Consider the following 23,915-nt stretch of genomic DNA (forward strand, 5'->3'; position numbering starts at 1 on the left):
GGAGGGACGGCTGGCCAAGGAAGTGAACACGCAGAAGCCCCGAGCACGGGGGCCAGGACCCAAAGCCGCAGAGGCGACGTGGCCTCCTGCCCCTGGGGAGACGGCGCGGGCCTCCCGGGGCTGGCATGGGGTGGGGGGGAGGGGGGGCGGCTGCCGTCGCCGCGGTCACCAGGCGGGGCGGGGGGCGGCCCGGCTGTTCCCTGCAGCGGGGAGATTCTTTTCGGTCACTGAGCCCCTCGGGGCGCAGGGGGACGGAAGCCCGAGACGCTCGCGGCCCCGCGGGCAGGTCGGACGCTGCGTCCAGGCCACGACTCTGCGCGCGCGCCCGGCCGCGGCCGGTGGGTCCCGGCGTCGGGGAATCTGGGGATCGGGGTGTCGGCGGGGTGGCGGGCCAGTTGGCCGGTAGATCGAGGGAGCCGGAGAATCGGCGGGCCGGTGGATCGGGCGGCCGGTGAGTCGATGGGTTGGCGGGGGCCGGGGGTTGGGGTGAGGGGGAGTGTGGGCAAGTCGGCGGGGCAGGGGTTGGGGGAGTTGGGGACTCGCTGGGCCGGCGGGCCGGGCAGCGTCTGGGGGCTCGGCAGGCAGGCGGGCCGTGGGGTGGGGTGGGGCGGGGCGGGGCGGGGCGGACGCCGCGCCTGCCGTTCGCCTCTCCGGGCTGCAGGTGGGGCTGTGCGGCCGCGCTGCCTCCAGGAAGCCTCACGGGCCTGCGCCGGCTCCCAGGATGCAGTGTGGACCGGCCGGGCGCTGACGGCGGCGGCGCGTCTGCGGGCGGAGCGGCGCGGGCCGGCCAGCGAGGAGCGCGGCGACGCGGGTGGGGACGGCGGGGCCGGGCGAGCGCCGCCTGCGGAGAGGCCCGGGGCCGGCCTGCGTGGGGCCGCGCGCGGCGGCGGCGGCGGCGACGACTTCCTCCGGGCCGGGCCGGACAGCGCAGGGCCATGGCTGAGGCGGCCGCGGCTCCGGTAAGGGCGGCCCGCGCGCACGGACGCGCGGACTCGGGGGCCCCCGGGGCGGCCGGGGCCCAGCACACGGCGCCGCAGGCCCTGGGGAAGGGCTCCGGTGGCTGGGCCTGGCCGCCGGGCCTGGGGCTCCGGGCGAGCGGGACGCGGGGTCCGCCGGGGCCTACGGCGCCCGCCCGCCGGCTGGGCGCCCCCCCTCCCCGTTCTGGGCCGAGCCTGAGCCGGGCGGAACCGGTCGTCCCCGCACCGCGGGCCGCCCCTCGCCGAGTTCCTGCTGCCCTCCGGGGCTTCCTGCCCCCGCCCCATCCGCTGGCCACCCCCCATCTCCGCGCGCGCCCCCCACCACCACCACCCCGCGTCTCCTTTCTCTGCCCACCGCTCGCTACCCCCCAGCTCCCCCCAGCGGCCTGGTGGCACCTGGGAGGTGTCCGGAGCGGCCGCGACTCCGCAGGCACCGAGTCCCCCTCTGCGCGCCCAGCTCCTCGGGGGGGTGGGGGTGCGGTTCGGGGCGGGGAGACAGCTGCTCCCCCCGGTTTCGTAGAGGCAGGCGCCGCACCAGCCGTTAGGCGTGATTTTGTCCTCGCAGCAAACCTAGGGCGGGGGTAGGTCCTCACTGTCATGAAAAAACCCGAGGCCTAGAGAAGTTAACTTGCCCAGGATCGCACAGCTGGCAAGTGCGTGGGAAGAGAGGGTCGCTCTGTGTGCTGGGACACTCGACGCCTCGGGGCAAGCAGACAGGTACACTTGGTGATGGCGAAGGAAAACACGAAAGAGGCAGGGGAGGACACCTTCTGGGCCTGGGCTGCTGAGATGTGAGTGGGGCTTGCAGGGGAAGGCTCGGGTTTCACCAGCCTGTGCGCGGACCCGGTGGAGCTTTTCGGGTAGGATAGGAGGCTTGGACATGGAGAGGCGGGCCCCGGCCGGTGTGTTCGAGGAGGAGTCCGTTTGCCTGGAAAAGGAGGTTTCGGTAGGGAGGCAGGGGGAGAAGAGGCCGCAGGGAGAGTTGGAAGGGGTGTGAGGACCTGGACTGCATCATCCCGGGTGGGGAGCCACTGAAGGCTTTGGCCGTTCTCTTCCCATCGGCGGCTCCCAGGCGGAGAGTTTCTGCTTCCCTGGCAGGAGCCTTGAGGCCAGCCCGATGTCGTCCGCTCACCCTTCAGTGAGGAGGGGTCCTTGAGCAATGGCCTCCTCCCACCAAATAGTGTGGAAGCCTTCCAGGAGGCTCCCTGGGCCCCCGTTAAAATGTCAGAAAACTGGGTGGTGCCTTTGTCTATAAGGTCAGAGTTTATGCAAAGGCCCTTTTGCAACACAAAGATGATGATAATGGCAGTCGGATGCTCTTGGAGGAGGTTAAGTAGGCTTTTAGGGGATACGGAGCTGGGCAATAAAGTGAAGACACTTGTTAGCGTCCGGGGCCCTGTGTCAGGGACTAGTCACCAGAGGAGGACTGAGGGGAACGGAAGAAACGTGGCCCGGCGCCCAGGGGCGCCTTGCACTCAGAGGCAGGGCTGAGCCAGCCCAAGGTGCCAGGCTGGTGCAGTCCCCACAGCCTCAGGGCAGAACCACCTACCTCTTGAGCAAGAGACACCCACATCCAGTTGTTTCTCTGCCAGTCCAGCTTCTCCATCCTTTGAGATCTGTCTTCCTTCTTCAGGTCAGAGGTCATTGGTCCAGCGGCCTTACAGACAACCCCACGATCCCAGATGCTCCGTCCTGAACAGTTTTTCCAACCTGTTTTCAAACTGTCTTGTCACTATTTTCTGAGGTGTCCACCCGTGTCTTGGTTCTCAGCAACTCTCTAAATGAATCCTCACTGGTTCCTATGAGTCACTTTTTAACTTTGCAAATAGTCACCAAACATTTGGTTAGGAATGATTTTTAGAATGTTGTAAGGTCATTCTGAGGACCATTGATCCTCAGACGCTGCCAGAAGGTATAAATATCAGGTCTTCCTCCCTGACCCATGGGTCCTACCTTGAGGTGTGTGTGTGTGTGTGTGTGTGTGTGTAGGGGGTGTCTAGAGGTCTAGCCTACCTTCAGGGGTGTGTGTGTGTGTGTGTAGGGGGTGTCTAGAGGTCTAGCCCACCCAAAGCAAAATGTGCCAGGCAGGTCACTGGGGAGTCTCCGTGTCTTTATGATGGTTGCAGCACATATGAAGTCTAACCTGTTGGCAAATGTCTTACCTTCCTCATCTGTCTGTAAGGTGTGTCACTGATCCTGGGGCAGCACCAAAAATGTCTGAAACTGGTTCTCCCCTTATGAGTGGTGGGAACAGTAAGAGGAGACAGTCAGTCTCACCCGGGCAGGGTGTTCATGTTGGATCGGAGTCTTAACTCTTGGCTGGGGGCAGAGCCGGGGGAGGGGGGGAGATTTGCAGTCATGGTGATTTTTAGTTTGAGGGGGGTAGTAATTGGGAAGGGGACAAAATCAGATTGTCCTAGGGTGGAGAAGAATTGGTCGCTGGATTTCCATGTTTATTAAAGAGACACGAGATGCTTTTTTAAAAAGAGCAGTTGAGCAACGCTCGTGTTTGTGTTGTTTCAGTGAACCAGCTGTTTTTTTTTTTTTGCTAGGTCATCGTCAGTAGACAGATCCTGTGCGGTTATGATGGGAGGTGCTGGCTAGGCGCTAATAAACCTGCAGTTTACTATTTCTCCACTAAAACATACCAGCAGCTTGCAGTCACTATTTATCTAACACAATTGCACCGAGCGCCTACCATGGGCCCCGTGTGCTGTGAGCAGATACAGCACTGCCTTCAGAGGCAGAGGCGGGAGGTAACTTAACTGTACAGGGTGCTGAGTGCCGTGACTGGGGTCTCCATAGGTGGGCTGCAGAGGCCTGGAGGGAGGGTACCCACCCAGAGGAGCTGACCCCCCAGGCGGAGGTCCGGCCTGAACACCACCCCCATCCCGCCATGCGCACTGCTCTGCTCTCCCAGCACAGCTCCCTGACGCCTCGGGGAGAGGGGGCTCCTGGAACACAGCAGATGGAATGACTGATGCTGGTCTCCTCTCTTGTTTCTGAAAGATTTCTCCCTGGACAATGGCAGCCACGATTCAGGCCATGGAGAGGAAGATTGAATCACAGGCCGCCCGCTTGCTTTCCCTAGAAGGCCGAACAGGCATGGCCGAGAAGAAGCTGGCCGACTGCGAGAAGACAGCCGTGGAGTTCGGGAACCAGCTGGAGGGCAAGTGGGCCGTGCTGGGGACCCTGCTGCAGGAGTACGGGCTGCTGCAGAGGCGGCTGGAGAACGTGGAAAACCTGCTGAGGAACAGAAACTTCTGGATCCTGCGGCTGCCCCCGGGCAGCAAGGGCGAGGCCCCCAAGGTAAGCCCTGGGCACCGGGGGTGGGACAGCCCACGGCCCTTGCCCGTTGGCGTGTGGGTGAGCCTGCGTGACCCTGTGGTTCCAGGTGCCCTTTGATGACGTGGCCGTGTATTTCTCTGAGCAGGAGTGGGGCAAGCTGGACGAGTGGCAGAAGGAGCTGTACAAGCACGTGATGAGGGGCAACTATGAGACGCTGGTCTCCCTGGGTAAGGCATGCGATTCATTTCCTGGTTAAATGTGATTTAAGGAGGTCTCAGGCCTTCCCTGGTAGCTCAGCTGGTAAAGAATCCGCCTGCAACGCAGGAGACCCCAGTTCGATTTGTGGATCAGGAAGATGCCCTGGAGAAGGGCTTGGCTACCCACTCCAGTATTCCTGAGCTTCCTTGACAGTAAAGAATCCACCTGCAATGTGGGAGACCTGGGTTCGATCCCTGGGTTTAGGAAGATCCCCTGGAGGAGGGCATGGCCACCCACTCCAGTATTCCTGCCTAGAGAATCCCCTTGGGCAGAGGAGCCTGGCGGGCTGCAGTCCATGGGGTCGCAAAGAGTCGGACACAACTGAGCGACTAAGCACAGACAGCACGGGGAGATCTCAACCTCTTTCTTGCTGCTGGTGGTTTTTTATCGCAAGGACATGTAAATCACTGGGACCCTTGACCATGGACAGTTATCTCCCTCCTCTTACTGGAGTTGAGCCCAGGGTGACTGAGTCAAAGGCTGTCTTCTGCCCAGTGAAGTTCACGGATTGCCAAACCGAGAGGCATAGCGACCCCTCTCCTAACCAGGCCCAGAGCACAGCCGTTTCTGTCTCTTGCTGAGTCCTGGAGCGGAGGAGGCTCCTCCAATTCTCAGATCTTGTACGATCAGTCCACGTTTGAGGAGTGCTTTTGCTCTCGCCTTCTCTTACTGAGACATGAGGCCTTGACCGAGGAGAGTATGGGCAGACCAGGCTTCTCGCAGCCAGTGCTGCCCTCTTACCTGGCGGCTTCCCTGACCCTGGGCCTGCTGCCGCTACCCTCATGCAATACCCCCCAAGAAGGCCTGGACTGTTTCTTCTGGACTTACTACCTCTTCAGATGATGTCTGTGTGATCGCAGGTCTGAAGGCAACAAGGCGTGCTTATGAGGTGGGAGCAGGTGAGGTTATATTCCGGTTTGCAGGAATGCACTGCTTCTTAGGGGCTTCCCTGGTGGCTCCGTGGTAGAGAACCCACCTGCCAGTGTAGGAGATGCAGTTGATCCCTGTGTTGGGAAGATCCCCTAGAGAAAGAAATGGTAACCCACTCCAGTATTCTTGCTGGGAGAATCTTATGGACAGAGAGGAGCCTGGAGGGCTACAGTCCACTGGGTCGCAAAGAGTTAGACACAGCTGAGCGACTAAACAACAACTGCTTCTTAACCCAGAGACCCTGTATCAACGTGTCTTATGCTCAGCACCGCATCTTGGGCCAGATGAGGCTTTGTTTTGGGGACCATCCTGGGCCTTGTAGGACGGCCATCAGCCTCTTGCCAGCGGATGCCAGCGGCACCTCTGCCCCGTCCCCAGTCTCGACAACCAAAAACATCTCCGACTCTGACCATTTTCCCCCTGGGAGACAGACTCACCTGTGCTTGAGAATCACTGCCCTTTACCAATCAAGAGGTGTGGTTTCTAGGCCATCTTGGTTTCCCGGGCTGCCTATCCCCACCTCTTAAGTGGAACGTGGCCAAAGCTAACCCTTCTGTTCTTCTTCAGACTACGCCATCTCCAAGCCCGAGGTCCTCTCTCAGATTGAACAGGGGAAGGAGCCGTGCAGCTGGCGTCGTGCTGGCCCCAAGGTTCCAGATGTTCCCGTGGACCCGAGTCCAGGTGAGGGGTGGGGATGGCCGGAGAGACAGCAGGGGGTCGGATGGACCCAGGGGAGGACATGGCCAGGGCGGGCGTGACCTTCTTTCCAGGGACAGCTAAGGAAAAACAGCAATGCTTTAAACACGAGTTTTCTTATGACCTTTAGCCGTTCAGCTTCCCAGCATGGAAACAGGTAGCAAACCTAGTTTTTAGGAAAGAGATGGTGTCTGTGGCTCGGAATTAGGGGAAGAGGGAGCAGGAAGCAGACAGGAAGGTAGAAGGTCATGAAGACAGGATTTAGTTCATTCATAGCTTTTCAAAGAGTCAGCCTTGCCTCCACCCGAGAACCAGATTTCACTGAAACCCATTAGCAATCACAGAACATTGACCCGTTAGTCACGTTTCAGTCTGACCAGAGCCACCGATTTATTTCAGGTGAATCTGGATACCCAACACCACATTCTCAGGTTTTCCTGGGCCAGTCAGCACCTTTGAAAGTTAAGAGAAGGACAGGTAGACACACGAGAAAAGCCAAACGGGTGAAGGGAAGACCTTGCTGGGCCGGGGGTCTGCGACAGTCTGTCCATAAGCAGGGGGCAGCCCCTGCAGCCTCAAGCCAGCCTCCTCCCAAGACCTCTTGTCTGTCTGCACCACCTGCCTGGGGCTTTCCTTCTTGTCTGAACACCTGTCTTAGTAAACAGTCTTCTGTGTTTAATTTGTGATTTATGAAATGTGTCTCCATGTGTGCCGTTATCACCACAGTTGGATTTGCCATTTCCCAGGGGCAGGCTGTGCCCAGAAAGCATTCACCCGTCTAGGTCAACAAACATGTTTTTTTTTGAGAGTCTCCCGGGTGCCAGGGACTGTGCTAAAAGCAAGACCTTGACGAAGAGCAGAGTGCTGCCTGGATGGGGAAGACAGTTAGGACACATGGGCAGCCAGCCGCTTGCCAGGGTGGGAGGCTCCCCGTAGGTCTGTTTTATTGCACTGACAACATCTGTGGGGAGGCCTCCCTGGCTTCTCCAGCACGCTAAGAGAGTGAAATAGGGGCCTGGAAATGTGGTGGATTCTGGCGAGACCCTCCCCCTTGCCCCCTCCGGGCACTCACATTCCCCTCTCTTGGCCTTGAGCTCCTCTGCGGGAACCCCTGCCAGGTGGCCCCCCATTCCCTCCCAGCCTGGTCCCTGGCTCGCCCTCCCCAGCTCAGGGCTTGGTGCAGCCCCTTGACAGACCTCCTCTCCACTTTTCTGCAACCCTGAAGTCCTCCCACGGTAGTGCTCTGTGGAACTCAGTCCCCAGCAAGCCCACCCCCCCACCCCCGACCCCAATCCTCAGGCTCTGCCCCAAGAGTCCCGCCTGCTCCCCTCCCCTCCCCTCCACTGGGCACCAGGGGTGCTTCTCCTGGTTTTCCTCCTGCCTGTCCTTTGCTATTTCCAGCCCCCCCACCTTTTCTGACCTTTCGTGGTTGGGGTGCCCTCCGTGTGCCCTCCCACACCCACACCCAGTCATCCTGGCGGGTGCTCTCACTGGGACCTCTCCCCTGAACTCTGTGGGGTCCATGTCCCCATGGACAGGTTACGGACGTCCTGTTTGAAACACGTGCCTCGCCAAGCTCCTCGTCCGCCATCAAAACCCACTCCTCCCAGGCAGTAGGCAGCCTCCATCCTCCGCTGCAGCCCCAAACCCATGGTCGTCTCTGACCCTTATCCACACCCGTCCGTCCCATCAGGGAAACCCTGCTAGCACTGCCTGCAGACTCTCAGGTCCCTGGTCTCCTGCGTGGCCTCATGGCAGGCACCTCCTGCCCGTCTCCCTGACCCTCTAGGGTCTGCTCTCCCGCGTTACAGCAGACAGCCCTGCTGGCTTTGCACCGACTCGCACCGTTGGGCTCGTCCCCCTGGCGCTCCACTCCTGTCCCAGCGTCCCTGCTGTTCTCCCAGAGCTCTACACTGGGCCAGCCTCTGAGCCTTTGCTCCTGGTCCTACCTTCTGCCAGGCATGCTCTGCAGATACTGTTTTATAGTCACAGGTTTTATGTGGACAAAGATATTATTAAGTATGTAGAAATAAAATATATTTCGTATTTATAGAAGATATATGTTTCATATTTATAGATTTGCTTGTCTGGTAACCACCCCCACCTTCGTTAGGATATAAATCTCAAGAGGATAAGAACCTCTATTGATTTTGTTCATATAATCCAGGCTCCTAGAATACTGCACAGAGTGTATATATATAGCACAGAGTAGGAATTTAATATTTGTTGAACGTGTGCCGTGTTTCATCATTTGTATGTATGTGTGAAAAAATATATTTCTGATGTAATCTAAATTCCTTTTCAGCTCTCTCAGTCTCATTCCTCCCCAGGGTAACCAGTTGTCCAAAAGTCGATGTCTGTCCTCTCTATCCACATTTTAAAACTTCTATTATGTACATATGTAGCCATAAACAATACAGAATATGGTTCTGTGTGTCTTGAAAACATCACATAAATATCATACTGTCTATGAGTACTCTGTATTTCATACTTATCTCTATTGATGCATATAAATCAAGTGCATTCATTTAAAATGGATGCTTAGTATTCCAAAAGCAACTATATCTCAATTTATTATCCATCCCTCTGTTGAGTTGCGCATAAGTGGTTTCTAATTTCTCACCGTCACAAGTGGTAGTCGAGTGGACATTCAAAGGCGCCTCTCCGTGTCCAGGTGCTGGTGTTCCTCTAGGGAACAGACCAGGAAGGGCATGCCAGCCTGCACCTGCCTTTGCCCTTGACCACAGATCACCCACCCTGGGCATCTGTGCTCCCCAGCCCTTACGGGTGGTGCCTGTCTTCTTAATTCCTTGCCCAGTTTTCGGAGTTAGATGTTTGCCAGTCTGATGGAAATGAAATGGTATCTTGTTTTAATTTGCATTTCCCCAGTTGTGAGTGGAGCTGAGCACCTTCTTCAGATTGTTATTTGGTTTCTTCTCCAGTGAATTATCTTTTTCTGTTTTTCTGCTGTTTTCATTATCTTACTGATTCAGGACCTCTATGTAGTTTGGGATATGAACCCTTTATCTGTTATTTACATTACAGATTATCTTCTCCCAGGCTGTGGCAGGTCTTTTAACTTTGTAGTCCTTGGGTAGTTTTAATTTTTGGCGGAGTCGTTAACACCAGCCTTTGCCTTTACGATCTGTGCTTTTTCTGCCTTAAAATATCCTTTCCTGCCTCCCTCTAGTTTTGCTTTTCACATTAAAGTCTTTAATCCGACTAGAATTCGTATTTGTGTAGATTGCAAGGGAGAATTCTTTCAAAGTTTCCCCACAAGACATCTGACCTTCCAGCAGAGTTCACTGGATGCTCTTCCTTTTCTCCGTGTGTAATGTGCGTCGCATCATGAACCAGATTTCCGTACACGCGTGCACCGTTTCTCTGTCTTCACTCATTTCTTCTGTCTCTATCTCTGTACCAATTCTCACTGTTGTTAGTTTCATAATAAGCCTTGAAATCTAGTAGACTACACGTTCCCTACTTGTTTTTCTAAACTTTTCTTGGCTATTCCTGGACCTTTGTTCTTCTATGTGGATTTCAGAACCTTTACGTCAGGTTCTCAGAAATCCTCTTGGAATTTTGACTGGAATTGCATTTCCTTTGTAATTTCATGTCTGGAGAACTCCTGTCATTGCAATATGGAGCCCCCTTATCCACAGGAAGACTCGTTTATTGTCGCCTTCTGCGTGTGCCTGAATAAGGCTTTAACACTTTTCTCCTGCTCATTGTTTCTATTGTGGATGAGATTTTTAAATTAATTACACGTTTTAAATAGTTGTTGCAGGTGTGCAGTTATGCCGCTGACTCTGTTTAGTGAAAGAAAACATTTTCTCAACCTCTCATTACGTCTAATGACTTGTCAATTTAGATTCCCAGGTTTTTTTTTTACATAGACAGTTGGGCCGTCCCTGGACAGCACAAAAGTTACCTCTTCTTTTGAAATTTTCTTAACTTTATTTTTCTGGTTTCGCAGTGGGTATAGGACATGGTTAAATATTAGTAGCAGCTGCGATAGCTGGCGTCCTTGTCTGTGGAGTTTCAGCATTTAGGGTGATTTTTTTGCCATAGACTTTTTGTTTTTTAATTGGGGGATAATTGCTTTACAATATTGTATTGGTTTCTGCCATACATCAACATGAATCAGCCACAAGCATATATATGTCCCCTCCCTCCTAAACCCTGCTCCCACCTCCCTCCCCACCCCAGCCCTCGAGGTTGTCACAGAGGACTGGGTTGAGCTCCCTGTGTCACACAGCGAATCCCCACTTGCTGCCTATTTTACATGCGGTCATGGATCTGTCTCCATGCTCCTGTCTGTGTGCCCCGCCCTCTCCTTCCCCCACTGTGGCCACAGGTCTGTTCTTTACGTCTGCGTTTCCATCGCTGCCCTGCAAATAGTTTCATCAGCACCATCTTTCTGGACTCCATATGCATGTGTTAATATACAGTATTTGTCTTTCTCTTTCTGATTCACTCTGTATAATAGGCTCTAGGTTCATCCACCTCATTAGCACTGAACATCGCTCATTACTAGAGAAATGCAAATCAAAAGTACAATGAGGTATCACCTTGCACGGGTCAGGATGGCCATCATTAAAAAATCTGCCATAGACTTTTGAAGATAACTATTAGTTTAAAGATGTTTCCTTCCACTTCTGGCTATGGTTTTTAATCCTGAACAAATTCGTCATATTATACCAAATGCTTCTTTTTTAAATATTGTTTTATTTCTTTCATACATTGTTACTGTGTATTGTATAACATAAAAAATACATACAGAATAAATATACATAACATAAACAAAATACGTAAAGTTGAGAGAACAATTAGTCAACATCCCCCATATTCCCAACCTCCAACATAAGAAATAGATCATAACCAGAACCTTCTAACCTTCTAGAACCCATTGTCCCTTCCAGACCCCACACCCTCCCTTACTCTTCACAGATAAACAGAAATGCAGACCTCTGAGATCAGTCCCTTGCTTTTCTTTGCCTTTTTATTACCTGTGTATATATTCCTAAGTAACATTGTTTAACCAGTTTTGAACTTTCTATGAATGAGATCATACTATATATATTTTTTTTTTCTTTAACTTGCTTTTTTCGTTTGACTTTACGTTTTTGAGAGCCATCCGCGTTGATGTAGTACAGCTGTAGTTCATTCCTTTTCATGATTTTCACCCCTTTATAGTTTGTATTTTTGAATGTAACACAGGATGTGTTTTTCCCTTCTGCTGGTGATGGGTGTTTGTGCTGTTTCTAACTGTTTTGCTTTCAGGAACAATGCTGTGGTGGAAAGTCTTACGCACGTGTAAGAGTTTCTCAAGGTGGAGGCTGGGCAGCAGAACTGCTGGGTCATAGGAAAGCGCACACGTGGCTCTTCCCGGTAGCGTCTCGGCGTGCTCTCCAGCAGTAGCGCACCCTTTCCTCAGCCCTAGAAATGCCGTCTATTTTTATTTCTGCCCATCTGGTGGCAGTGAAATGGTTTAAAATTTATAGTTTCAAATGTGTCTTTTCCTAATCAATGAACATTATATCCTCTGTTTATGGGCCACTTATCTTTCTCTTTTGTAAAATGCCTGCTTATGCCTTCTGTATACTTTTGTTTTCCCCTTCTGTATTGACTTGTAAGAGTTCTTTACTGTTCTAAATATTAATTCTTTCCCTATATATATATGAAAGTGAAAGTGAAGTCGCTCAGTCACGTACGACTCTTTGCCATCCCATGGACTGTAGTCTACCGGGCTTCTCTGTCCATGGGATTTTCCAGGCAAGAGTACTGGAGTGGGTTGCCATTTCCTTCTCCAGGGGATCTTCCTGACCCACAGATCGAACCCAGGTCTCCTGCACTGCAGGCAGACGCTTTACCCTCTGAGCCACCCACATATATATTTTCTCCATTTACGGTAGATTTTAAAGAACAGATGCTTTTTATTTTAACATACCTGGACTTTCTAATTTTTTACCTTTATGGTTTGTCCTTTTTATATCTTAATTAAGGAATTTTCCCCTACGTCAAGGTCATGATACACCATCTTATTTTTCTTCTAAAATGTTGCCTTTTATGGTCAAGTTCTTAATCCATCCGGAACAAACTTTTATGGCCATGGGAGGTTGGAACGCTGGTACTTTTCTACTGGCACTCTGGGCTTCCTTTCCTTTGTCCTTTAAGGTAAACGTCCTAATTGCCTTACCAAATTCCATAAAAAATCCAGTTGGGATTGTGGTTGGAATTGCACGCATTCTGTTAATCATTTTGGAGAGAACTGACCTTTTTACTATATTAAGGGTTTTATTTGTGAAGATCGTTAAGTCCCTCCATGCAGCTCATCTGTAATGTCTCAGTGAAGTTTTATAACATTTTTTTGTTATATCTTATATTCCTCCATTCTTTGCATGTTTTGAATCACTGTTGTCATGGTGCCTTTTTTTAAGGTGCATTTTCTGTTTGTTGCTGCTGTGTGCTGGGGTCATTGGGACAGGGAGCACCCTTTCCCAGTGCTTTTTCTTCTGGGACAGGGCTCGGTTATGTAACATCCCACCGTCTCCCACACAGTTAGGCATCCCACCAGGGACGCACCTTGTCAGGGAGTTTGGGAGCAAGGCTTGGACATGCACAGTCCCTGCCCACCCTTCTTCCCTTGGGCAGCTGGCCGCCCCCAGGGATGTGCTGCTGTACTGGGGAAAGCCTCCTTCACCATGGTCCAGTGGGTGACTTCCTGATCCAGGGTCAGTACTGAGGACCCCTCTTGCCACAGATAAAAGCTGCATCCCTGTTTATCAGTTATAAGAAGAGTTTATCCTCACCAGCCTTCCTCTTGGGTTTTAGTTCTCTGATTGTTAAGATCCATGACAGGGAAGAAAAATGGTGATTGCTATGCTCCCTTAAAACCCTAGGAGTAAACGAAAATGCAGTTGTCTTTTATTTATTGATATTTCTAAGAACTTTGCTAAAATTCTCATTAGTCCTAATAACTTTTATAATAATTGTCTGATGATTCTCAGGTTTTCTAAAAAGATCATCATATCCCCTATGAGTAATATGAATTTTTTGTTTGTTTTCAAATCTTTTAGTTTTCTCTTGTGTGCTAGCTGAGAGCTCGCAGAAAATTCTTATACAGAAGTGATGACAACAGGTGTCCAATTGGTTCATGATGTTAAAGAAGATGCTTTTTAACTTTTCACACTGAGTCTAATATTTGTTAAAGGTTTTGTTGATCAGTGTCGTTTATCAGGCTAAAAGAGTTTTCTCTATTTCTGGTTGACTAGATATTTCTAACAAGAACAGCTGAACCTTAGTCGTCTCTTTATCCAGCTTTGACTCATTTATCAGATCTCAATAGAATCATAAATTCCTAAGAAAACCTTCAGATCCTCATGTAGTTTAATGGCCAAGTCAAGCACTCATTATACTCTGTACTCTTTCATAACACTCAACATGAATAAAATAGAATGATTAATTTGGGGAAAAAAAAAAAAGAATAGCTGTGAATTTTTATGGAATGCTGTTTTGGTATCTATTGAGATGATTATAGGCTTCCCTAGTGGCTCAGATGGTAAAGAATCTGCCTGCAATGTGGGAGACCTGGGTTTGATCCCTGGGTTGGGAAGATCCCTTGGAGAAGGGAACGGCTACCCACTCCAGTACTCTTGCCTGGAGAATTCCATGGACAGAAGAGCCTGACAGGCTATAATCCATGGGGTCGCAAAGAGAGACAATTATATGATTCTTCTTCTTTAACCTCCTCATAATGGTAAATTATGTTATTTTTCTAATGTTGAACCACGCTTGCAACCTTGGGGAAAAGTCTAAGTTACTCATGATCCTCTATAAACAGTGCTAGACTTAATATGCTAAGTATTTTGTTTAGAATTTTGGAATCTTTCTTCATGAGTGAGCCTGGCCTATACTTTTCCTTTCTTAGACTGGCTTTGTCTGGTTTTGGTATTAAAGAGAAAAGTTATGATGCATTGCTTCTTTTTTTAATTTGGTCATAGACTTTCTGTAATATTGGAATTATCTATTCTTTGAATGTTTTTCTTTCTAGGGAAGATTTTTATCTACTGATTTAAGTTCTTTAATAGTTATAGGACCTTCTATTATTTTTAATTAGTTTGGAAGTTATGTATTGTTTCTATTCTTTTAGAAGTAATCTGGAGATGTTTATCTTCTAAAATACACACTTGTTATTTGTGTGTGTGTGTGTGTGGATCTGGTGATGATAAAAACTCTCAGTTGTGTAGGTTTGTATATGTGTTTATATGTGCCTGAAAATGTCCTTCCTCCATTTCTACATTTGAAGGACGTAATTCTAGTTTGATTGTTAGCTTCTTTTAGCCCTTTGAAGATAATTTGCTAGCCAGTATTCTTGTGGGTAATCTTTTTTCCCATGCCTTTTAGATATTGGTCTTGGTCATCTGCAGTTTCACTACAGTGTATCAAGGTGTGGATTTCTCTTTCTTTATCCTGCTCCAATCACTGATGTTTTTCAACGAGTTGGGAGTTTTGCAGCACTATCTTTGTGAATACTACCTGGCCCCATTTCCTCTGCTCTCCTATTCTGGAATGGTTCACATCAGTTCATAACTTTGACCTTCTCTTCACATCTTCCTCTCCGTCCCTTCACTGAGCTCTGAAACATCTCTTCTGATCTTTTCTTCTAGTTGGTTCACCTCGCTGTAGCCGGTCATTTCCATTCTGTTGTTTAACCTCCAGGTTGGGTTTCTAAATCTCAATTATTTTATGTTACCACTGTTTTGTCCATCTCTTATTCATTATGCTCTCACTCTATTTATTTCTGTGAGTGTATTAAACTTCAGATTCTGTGTATGAGGTTTTCCATATCCAGTTTTTGCAGTTCGTATTCTGCAGCTGATGATTTCTGATGGACTGAGGTGACTAGTTTTCCTGTTGAGGTGGTGGTTTATATTTGGGAGTTCTTTAATGCCTGAGAGCTATTTAAAATCTTGTCCTGAGAATCTCTCTCTGCCTTAGCTTGTCATCAGGTCACTACAGTGTTGGCCTCGAGGTTTTGGGGCCATGCTGTTTTGTGAGGCCCAGCACCAGAAACCCTTGAGCACCCACCTGGGCTGTGTCAACTCCCGGGGAGGCTGTTCTTCCCATTCAGCCAAGACCAAAGGCCAGAATGGGCAGTCTCCTTCCCCGGGACAGGTTTTCACCTTTAAGATTAGTGCACTGGGAATGTTGCCTTTGGGCCCAGGTTTATGTGTGTGGTGGTGGTGAGGGGTCTCCAGCCCAACCTCCCACCCTGCTTGAGCCCCAGGCTTCTCACAGGTGGGCCCAGTCCATCACAGCCCAGCAGTAGAGCGGGAAACGCCTGGCAATTTACCATGGTTGACCTATGCTTTCTTAGAGGTCATCCATGGTTAAAAACTTTGGGGGTTTTACACTTTACCCATCATTTGTTATATTCCACACTGAGAAGAGTTCCTCTGCACAGCTAACCAGTCAGACAGAAACATTAGAAGTGAATGTTGCCTCTGTGTCCGTTGAAATGACTGTATGGTTTTCTCCATTAATCTGTTTGTGAGTTGTGTTACTGCATTTTCCAGGAGTAGCTTCTTCTTGAGTTCTCAGGATAAATCTGGTTTGTTCTTAATGTATTGTCTGTTTTCTTTTTTAAAAACATATCACTGGACTTAATTTGTAATTTTTCATTTAGGATCTTTGTGTATCTGTTCATAAATGATCATTTTATAGATTGTTTCTCTAGTTCATGCAATGAAAATTATACCAGCCTCATAAAATGAGTTGAAAGTGATTTTCCCTTAGCATTTTGAAGATATTATCTTCTTACAGAAGATATTATCTTGCTGACAGAAATCTGCTTTCAATCTGAATGTCATTCTTTTATCTTTGGTGTCCTTTAAAATTTTCTCTTTGACTTTGCTCTTATTCCATTTCACACAAGTACTGTCTAGGTTTGTATTCTTTCTTACTCCCTACTTAGGAATTGGTGTGTTCCTTCAAACCATGGGCTCACCATACCTTCAGTTTTGGAAAATTATCAGCCATTATTTCTTTCTACCCGTTGCCATGTATCCATTTCTCATTCCCTCCTAGATTTCTACCAGCTTATGTTGGAACTTCTCGTTGAATCCTTTGTGTCTCAGCTTCTCTTTTATATTTTCATTTCTTTATCTCTCAGTGTTGTGCTCTGGACTGTCTCCCCAGTTCCGTCTTCTGAGTCACTAAGTTTCTCTGCAGCTGTGTTCATTCTGTTGTTAAGCCAGCCACTGACTTTTTCAAACCCGTGACTGCTTCTGTCATTTCTAGAATGTCTGCATGGTTCTCTTTCAAATCTGCCTTTTTAAAAATAATTTTCTGTCCTTGCCTTAGAGAGTCTCCCTTCATTTCTTTGACTGTTTTAAACATACATATGCTATTGTATCCTTCTAGCTATTCTTTTTTTCCTGTAGTCTGTGGGAGTGAGTTCTACTCTGGCTCTCATGCCAGTTGGCTCCACTTCTGGTTTGTAGGTTTAGTCTTTTAGTAGGGGCCCTGTAAGGCTTGCCTTGTGGGGATGCCCTAATGGGCAGGTTTGCATTTGCCTTGGTTTGGGTGTCTCTTGGGTTGCCATGGTTTTCAGTCAACTTTTCTGTGAATTTCTCAACTTAGGGCTTCTGCACCATATGGGTAGTATGAAGTTACTTTCTAATTTCTTTTAATTTCTTCTGGATGGCTTCCCTACCCATGGCCCTGGACAAGAGGCAGCTTCCTCATAGCTTGCCTTTCCTCATAGATGGTCTTAGTCCCCATCTCCCCGACGGGACAGAGCCCCCTGGCTGGATGCTGCAGGCAGCTCAGCCCTGCTGCCTGCTCACTTGGACGTCACAGCCCAGCCCCTAAGACCTGCATCCTGTTTCAGCAGCTCTAGTTGGCTCCTCACCCAAACTCTTCATTTGACTCTGTGTTCCTCCTTTGACTCTTATATACCTGGACTCTTTCTCTTGTGCTTGCATAAGTACATGTGTATGGGTAAGACTGTGGGGGCAGGGGGTAGATTTTGTGTGTTTAAAATGAGAACAGGACCTCCCTAGGGCAATTCAGCCTTGCTCATGGACCAGAGATCCAGCTCTGAGCGTGTGTTCTGTCTTCCTACCTGACCCATGTGCTCCATACCATGTGACCTCGTGCTTTGCCTGGAAGGCCCCTCAGTTCCTCTTTGAGCTCTTGCCTTCCCTTCCCACCAGGCTCTTTGACCTTTGCAAGGCCCTGTGTGCCTTGCCTTGGCTGGAAGTGTGTCTACCCCAGGGCCGCTGATGCTGTCGCTCACGCATTCTCTATTTTCTCAGGCTCTGGGCCCCCCGTTCCTGCCCCTGACCTCTTAATGCAGATCAAGCAAGAAGGTGAGCTCCAGCTCCAGGAGCAGCAGGCTCTGGGTGTGGAGGCATGGGCAGCCGGACAGCCAGATATTGGGGAGGAGCCGTGGGGCCTCAGCCAGCTCGACTCTGGAGCAGGAGATGTCTCTACCGACGCTGCCTCTGGTGAGTGGCTGAGGCTGCGAGCAGACAACAGGAACCAGATGTAGAGACTGAGGGCAAGGCCTGGGAGGAGGAGTTCCTGGAAGCATTGTGGCGGGGCTGCAGGCTCTGGAACATCTAGCCTGACTAGTTTAGGTTTCCCACCTCGTGGCAGGGGTTGCTCCAAATGACATCTTTCGAGTCCCTCTTGTCTCTGAGATGCTCTTGTCCTGGTATTTCTCTGCTTCACTCTCACCAGCCACACCCCTGTTCTTCTTGCCCTAGCACTGAGCATTTAAATCACCAGCTGCCTCCTAAGAGGCGCTGTATGGAGGTAGAAAACAAACTTAGGGTTACCAAGGGGGTAAGGACGGGGAGGTGGGATGAACTGGGAGTTTGGGAATGACATGTATACACTATGTATAATAGACGACTAATGAGAACGTACTGTGCAGCACAGGGAATTCTACTCAGTGATCTGTGGTGACCTAAATGGGAAGGAAATCCGAAAAAGACAGAATATGTGTACACGTATAACTGACTCACTGCTAACACAGCAGAAACTAACACAACATGGTAAAGTAACTGTACTTCAAAAAAAGAGAAAAAAAGGGGGGGAGGGGGCTATATGACAAGAGTCAGCCACATCTGCGTTTCCTGGTGCCTCAGAGAAGAGGGCAAAAACTGGTTCAGGAGAGGTGGGGCCATGATGCTTGGGCGGGAAAGCTGCCGCTGGTGGGGTCCCCGGGCGCCTGCCTCCCCGCACTTTGCCTGACCCACCCGCTCGCCCGCTCTCTCTTCACTGCAGGCGTCCACGCCAACTTCTCAACCACTATCCCGCCCACCTCCTGGCAGGCCGACCTCCCTCCCCACCACCCCTCCTCCGCCTGCTCCGACGGGACGCTGAAACTCAGCACAGCCGCCTCCACAGAAGGTACGGGGTATGGCGGGAGGACTGGAAGAGGGAGGAAAGGAAGTGCTCATGGGGACCGGAAGTGCTCGCGTCTGCTTCTGAGGCACCAGACCCGCCAGCCGGGAGGCATTTAGGGGCCAGTGATGCGAGAACGCTGTGCAGTCTGGCCTTCTCTCCTTCCACATTGTTAGACTTGAACAGCCTTTCTTGAGAATGTCCATGTTTCCCACAGTTCCTTTCTTGTGTTATTAACCAGTCAGTCCTGACAGGCTGATCCCGTGAGAGAATATATACCTCTTGCCCAGACTCAGCAATCCTGGCCCCTCTCTGACCTGGAAAAGCCAAACCCAACCGGAACCAATTCTTAGGTATTAGCACTACCAAAGACAGAGGTCCACCAGCTCAAATTGGAAAGAACTGCCATCAGTTCAGTTCAGTCGCTCAGTCGTTTACGACTCTTTGCAACCCCATGGACTGCAGCACGCCAGGCTTCCCTGTCCCTCACCAACTCCCGGAGCTTACTCAAACTCGTATCCATCCAGTCGGTGATGCCATCCAACCCTCTCATCCTCTGTCGTCCCCTTCTCCTCTTGCCTCCAATCCTTCCCAGCATCAGGGTCTTTTCAAATGAGTCTTTTCAAAAGAACTGCCATATTTATGTATTAATTTTCTGTTTTGAAAAACAATTCGCTGTTACTTCAATAATTTCTGTCATATTTTAACACCCCCAAATTGTGCTAAAAGCCTAGATCTCTGATATAAAACTTGAAAGTGTGAAATTCAAGTACATTTAAGTAAAATCAAACATTACTATTTCATGAGTATTTTTATCATTAAATATATCATTAAATATATATCATTAAATGCAGCTAGCTGGCTGCATTTACTGAATGCTTGCTGCATGCAAAAACAGCATGCTCAGTGCTTTCACGTGTGCTGCCTGGTTTAATCTTCATGCAACCCTGTGGAAAAGGGTATTCACAGAGGAACTTGCCTGAAGTTGCAGCTGATCTGTGGGGAGCCAGGGTCCAGTCTCAGATGTGCCTGAGCCCAGCTCTGTGCATTGCCACCAGTGGTCTGAGTTCCTTCCTTGGAATAGCTTCATGATTAGCCTTACCAGCCAAAGTGAAAATGGGAAGTGATGGGGAGATGCAATGGTTCCTTACCTGTGGTGAAGGTTCTAGAACAAGGTGAGCAGATATGATGGTTACTTTACCTGTAGAGAAAGTTCTGGAACACAATGTCCTCACCCACAGTTTGAGGCAGTTGCCTGACCACCTTGGGCACCTCTGCTGAACTAGATCCTGAGCCTTGGAGACTAGGGCTCAGAGTGGCCTTGGTGGGGCTGAATATCCAGAATAAAGTATCAGATCTTCCCTTTCTAAGCAGGAAGGGGGACAGAATGATACCTGGTCTTTTCTGTCTTTCTCAGCAGATGTAAAAATTGTGATAAAAACAGAAGTCCAAGAAGAAGAAGTGGTGGCCACACCAGTGCACCCTACTGACCTAGAAGCCCACGGGACACTGTTTGGACCAGGCCAGGCCACAAGGTTCTTCCCCAGTCCTGTCCAGGAAGGAGCCTGGGAGAGCCAGGGCAGCTCGTTCCCCAGCCAGGACCCCGTGCTGGGGCTGAGAGAGCCCGCCCGGCCCGAGCGTGACCTGGGGGATCCCACCCCCACAGTGACCCAGGACGAGACCTCTCCAGGGGACTGGCTCTTCGGGGGGGTCCGGTGGGGCTGGAATTTCAGGTGTAAGCCTCCTGCGGGCCTCAACCCGAGGACTGGGCCCGAAGGGCTGCCCTTCTCCTCCTCCGACAACGGAGAGGCCGTGCTGGACCCCGGCCAGGCCCCGAGACCCTTCAACGACCCCTGTAAATACCCCGGCCGGACCAAAGGCTTCGGCCACAAGCCGGGTCTGAAGAAGCACCCGGCAGCCCCCCCGGGGGGGCGGCCGTTCACATGTGCCACGTGCGGGAAGAGCTTCCAGCTGCAGGTCAGCCTGAGCGCACACCAGCGCAGCTGCGGGGGCCAGCCTGATGGGGTGCCCGGGGCGGCAGGCAGCGCACGGGACGGCAGCGGCCTGCGGTGTGGCGAGTGCGGCCGCTGCTTCACGCGGCCGGCCCACCTCATCCGGCACCGCATGCTGCACACAGGCGAGCGGCCCTTCCCCTGCACGGAGTGCGAGAAGCGCTTCACTGAGCGCTCCAAGCTCATCGACCACTACCGCACGCACACGGGCGTGCGGCCCTTCACCTGCACCGTGTGCGGCAAGAGCTTCATCCGCAAGGACCACCTCCGCAAGCACCAGCGTAACCACGCGGCGGGCGCCAAGCCGGCCCGGGGACAGCCCCTGCCGCCGCTGCCCGCCGTGCCCCCCGACCCCTTCAAGAGCCCCGCCGCCAAAGGACCCTTGGCCCCCACGGACCTCGTGACCGACTGGACTTGTGGCCTGAGTGTCCTGGGACCCACCGACGGTGGAGACCTCTGAGCCCTGCGCGGCCGCCCAGCCCTCCGGCCCCCGCAGGCCCGGGTGTTAAGAATCGCCTCTCCAGACGGCCGGGCGGTGTGCGCAAAGCCTCGAAGCCGGACGGATGGAGCCTGGAGGGGAAACCAGATTCCCATTTGCTGAACTGCTCACCGGAGCAGGAGAAACTCCCAGACGGCCCAGCTTCCACCTCTAAACAAAGTAGAATTCTCTGATTGTGAAACTGAGCAGCATAGAATCTTAAGTAATTTAATTACGAAACTTTTTTTTAATTCTTGGAAGACAAAGCTGGAAAATAGTAGTAGTACCAGTTTAAACTTTAACAGTGTACCTTTGGTTTCTGGATTGCGTGTGTGTTGTGGGCTGTGTCCTTATGGAGTCTTGACAGAGCTGCCGGGAGCTTGGCCGGCCGGGGATGCGGGCGAGGAGGCACTCCGACCTCCCTGGCCCCAGTGACCCCCGGGGGACGGGCCGGTTTCAGCGCGCACACAGCCCCAGGGGAGTGGAGATCCGGCTCTGCCCGGGGCCAGCAGGGCGCCATGGACGTCCAGCAGCAGCTCGGGCGCGAGGAGGACTGAGCCAGAGCGGGCCGGCGTCTCCCAGCACCTGTAAAGACCCCCCCCTGCACAAGTGCCGGCCCTGCGGCAGGCACCTGCCGCCTCATGGCCCTGGGACGCATGTGACTCGGGGCCTCGTGATGGAGGGCTGTCTGAAGACACCGGTAGGGCTGCAGAGGTGAGGCGCGGGGTTGGGGGCGGCGGGAGCACAGCCGGCCACAGAGCCAGGCCTGCCCACCACCCCGCCACGGGGGATGCTGCCCTCTGCTCCAGCCCGATGCCCGCTTTTCTCCTCGTGTGGTGTCTTCTCTCTGTCCAAACGCTTCCGCTCCGAATCTCATTTGATTGTTCCTGTGACCTAGTGAAGCGCCCAGAGGAGCATCCTTTCCCATAAGAGAAGAGGCAGAAAGTTAACTCGGAGGAGGGACTCAGCTCAGCCTCGCACGCCCCCCTCTCCGTGTGCACAGTGAGTGCAGACAGCTGGCAAGAGCCTTGGGTCAGACGGGTCGGCAAGAGGCTCATCCTCCTGGGCCGGCAGTCTGGGGTGGACAGCTTTTCACGCTGCCCTCTTTAAAGATTTGACCCCTAACTGCCCGAGCTGGAAGTGTCAGGCCTCACACTTCAGCTGAGCCGCGGCCTCTGTGACTGGTGGTTGCGCTTCCTTTCCCTCCCACCCCAGGGGCCAGGGCAGGGCTTGCTTGCCCCCTGGCTGGCATCTTAAAAGAAGGTGGAATCAGAAATGGGCTCAGGTTTCTTGATCCCACCCCAACGCTGTCCCTGCCACACGAGTATCCATTCCTGTTTTGTTGAGGCAGACGCTGGTTCTTTGACCCCGCCAGGATCTCGTTTCCCCGAGGACAGGGAGACCACGGCTCCTGTTCATTCAGCTCCCTTGTGTGTACTTTTATTAGGCAATAGACTAGTTAAGAAAATTGTTTCTATGTACTGTATATTTTGTACCTGTTTACACTTCTAATATTGATATAACTGATATTTTGGAAAAAACAAATGAAGAGGAGACATCCTGTTAAAAATAAAACCTAACCAGCACCAAGGTGGTTTGGTGGGTTCCATTCTTAAACCTGGTCTTTGGCGCTGGTGCCTCTCTGCACGCATCACCCGTGGTCAACTTCTGTACCTTCCTTCTGCTCAGGGTCGCTGGGCCCAGGGAGGCGACTGTTTCTGAGAGCTGGGATGGGAGAATCCAGAGAAGTTTGACTTTGTGGTGATAAAACTGATATCTGAGAGAAAATAAAGCCACATCCAGTCCCTTTGCTTCAGGATATAGTAATGGTTTTTGTCATTGAGTTTAATATAATATGATACCATGTACATGAAGACAGGAAGAAAAAAAAATTGCAGGATATCAAAAAAAAAAAAAAAAGCCAAGCCAGATGTTTTCTCTTTGCGTCTTTTCTTGGCTGGGCAGAGGCGAGGATCCTGGGTGCCTGTAGTGGCCGTAACCCTGATCTTGGAGTGAAGTCTACCTGAGGGACTTGAGCCAGGCTGGCTGACATCCATATTCCCACCAACCAGAGTTGACAGTTGTTAGCAATCCTATCTCATGTTTTGGTTACACTCTCTTGTTTTGATCATTGTTTTTTGTTTAAGAAAACAAAAAGATTTAAAAAATCCACCTGTTTGTCACCGAGGGCATGGGAGGCAGAGAAGGAAGGGGAGTGGAAGTCATCTAGACCCATGGTGAGATGGAGGGAACAGGCCATGGCGTCTCTTTCCTTCTTAGCAGCTCTGACCTGTCCCCTGTGCTTCTGGCCCACCCTGGCCCCCACTAGCCATGTCCCAAGTGCTTGGAAGTCAACTGGGACACTTCTGGTGTCTGCCCAGCTCGCGGTACCTCTCTTCCACCACCACGCCCTCACCCATCTTCACGGTGTCCTCATATCCCCTGACCTACACGCTGCATGCCTGTTACGCTACAACCCAATGGCTCATGAATGGACGACTCCTACATTCTGGCTTGGGTGCAGTCTCCAAACAGACAGCATGGGAGGAAAGGGTTTAGGAGTTAGTTCAGTCTCAGACATCCAGAGGGAGCACTCAATCAGGGAGACCAGACACACTGTGGAATGGGGGCCTCCAGCATAACTCCCAAAGGATTCCTGGGAAACCTTCCTCTGCCACTACTCTAGGAATCCCACTGAGGCCCAAGCACAGTGGTCCTTTGTATTAGTTTCCTATCGCTGCTTTAACAAATTACCGCAGACTTTGTGGCTTGAGCTAGCTTAAATGGCTTAAACCATTTCTGGAGGTCAGGATTCCAAAAGAGTCTCCTGTAGCTAAAATCAAGGGCTGCATTCCTTCT

The 23,915-nt window shown here is 51.2% G+C and overlaps 1 protein-coding gene across 9 annotated transcripts; it reads left to right on the top strand.

Moving 5' to 3' along the window:
- Positions 1-670: 670 nt before the first annotated feature.
- On the top strand, positions 671-22,646 carry ZNF746 (zinc finger protein 746). Of its 9 annotated transcripts, none has more exons than XM_086395008.1 (7): positions 671-959; positions 3,987-4,286; positions 4,372-4,492; positions 6,021-6,134; positions 17,471-17,524; positions 18,447-18,572; positions 19,984-22,646. In XM_086395008.1, exons 1-7 carry the CDS (start codon positions 936-938, stop codon positions 21,036-21,038), a joined length of 1,794 nt encoding a protein of 597 aa, XP_086251134.1. In that variant the 5' UTR covers positions 671-935; the 3' UTR covers positions 21,039-22,646. The 9 variants fall into 9 exon arrangements, with proteins under 9 accessions (XP_086251134.1, XP_086251137.1, XP_086251138.1 ...); XM_086395009.1 differs by having other exon boundaries at positions 675-959; positions 4,411-4,492; XM_086395010.1 differs by having other exon boundaries at positions 675-959; positions 4,411-4,492; positions 19,987-22,646.
- Positions 22,647-23,915: the final 1,269 nt, after the last annotated feature.

This window comes from Bos grunniens, chromosome 4, assembly GCF_055505025.1.
Source record: "Bos grunniens cultivar Pamir isolate PY7600 chromosome 4, Bosgru_T2T1.0, whole genome shotgun sequence".
Lineage (NCBI taxonomy): Eukaryota > Metazoa > Chordata > Mammalia > Artiodactyla > Bovidae > Bos > Bos grunniens.

Excerpts from the sequence above, each read along its gene's own strand:
- ZNF746 (XM_086395004.1), top strand. The coding sequence starts at position 936 with ATGGCTGAGGCGGCCGCGGCTCCG. Across the intron at positions 6,135-17,470 it reads TCCCGTGGACCCGAGTCCAG|GCTCTGGGCCCCCCGTTCCT; the intron begins GTGAGGGGTGGG and ends CTATTTTCTCAG. Across the intron at positions 18,573-19,983 it reads CACAGCCGCCTCCACAGAAG|CAGATGTAAAAATTGTGATA; the intron begins GTACGGGGTATG and ends TGTCTTTCTCAG.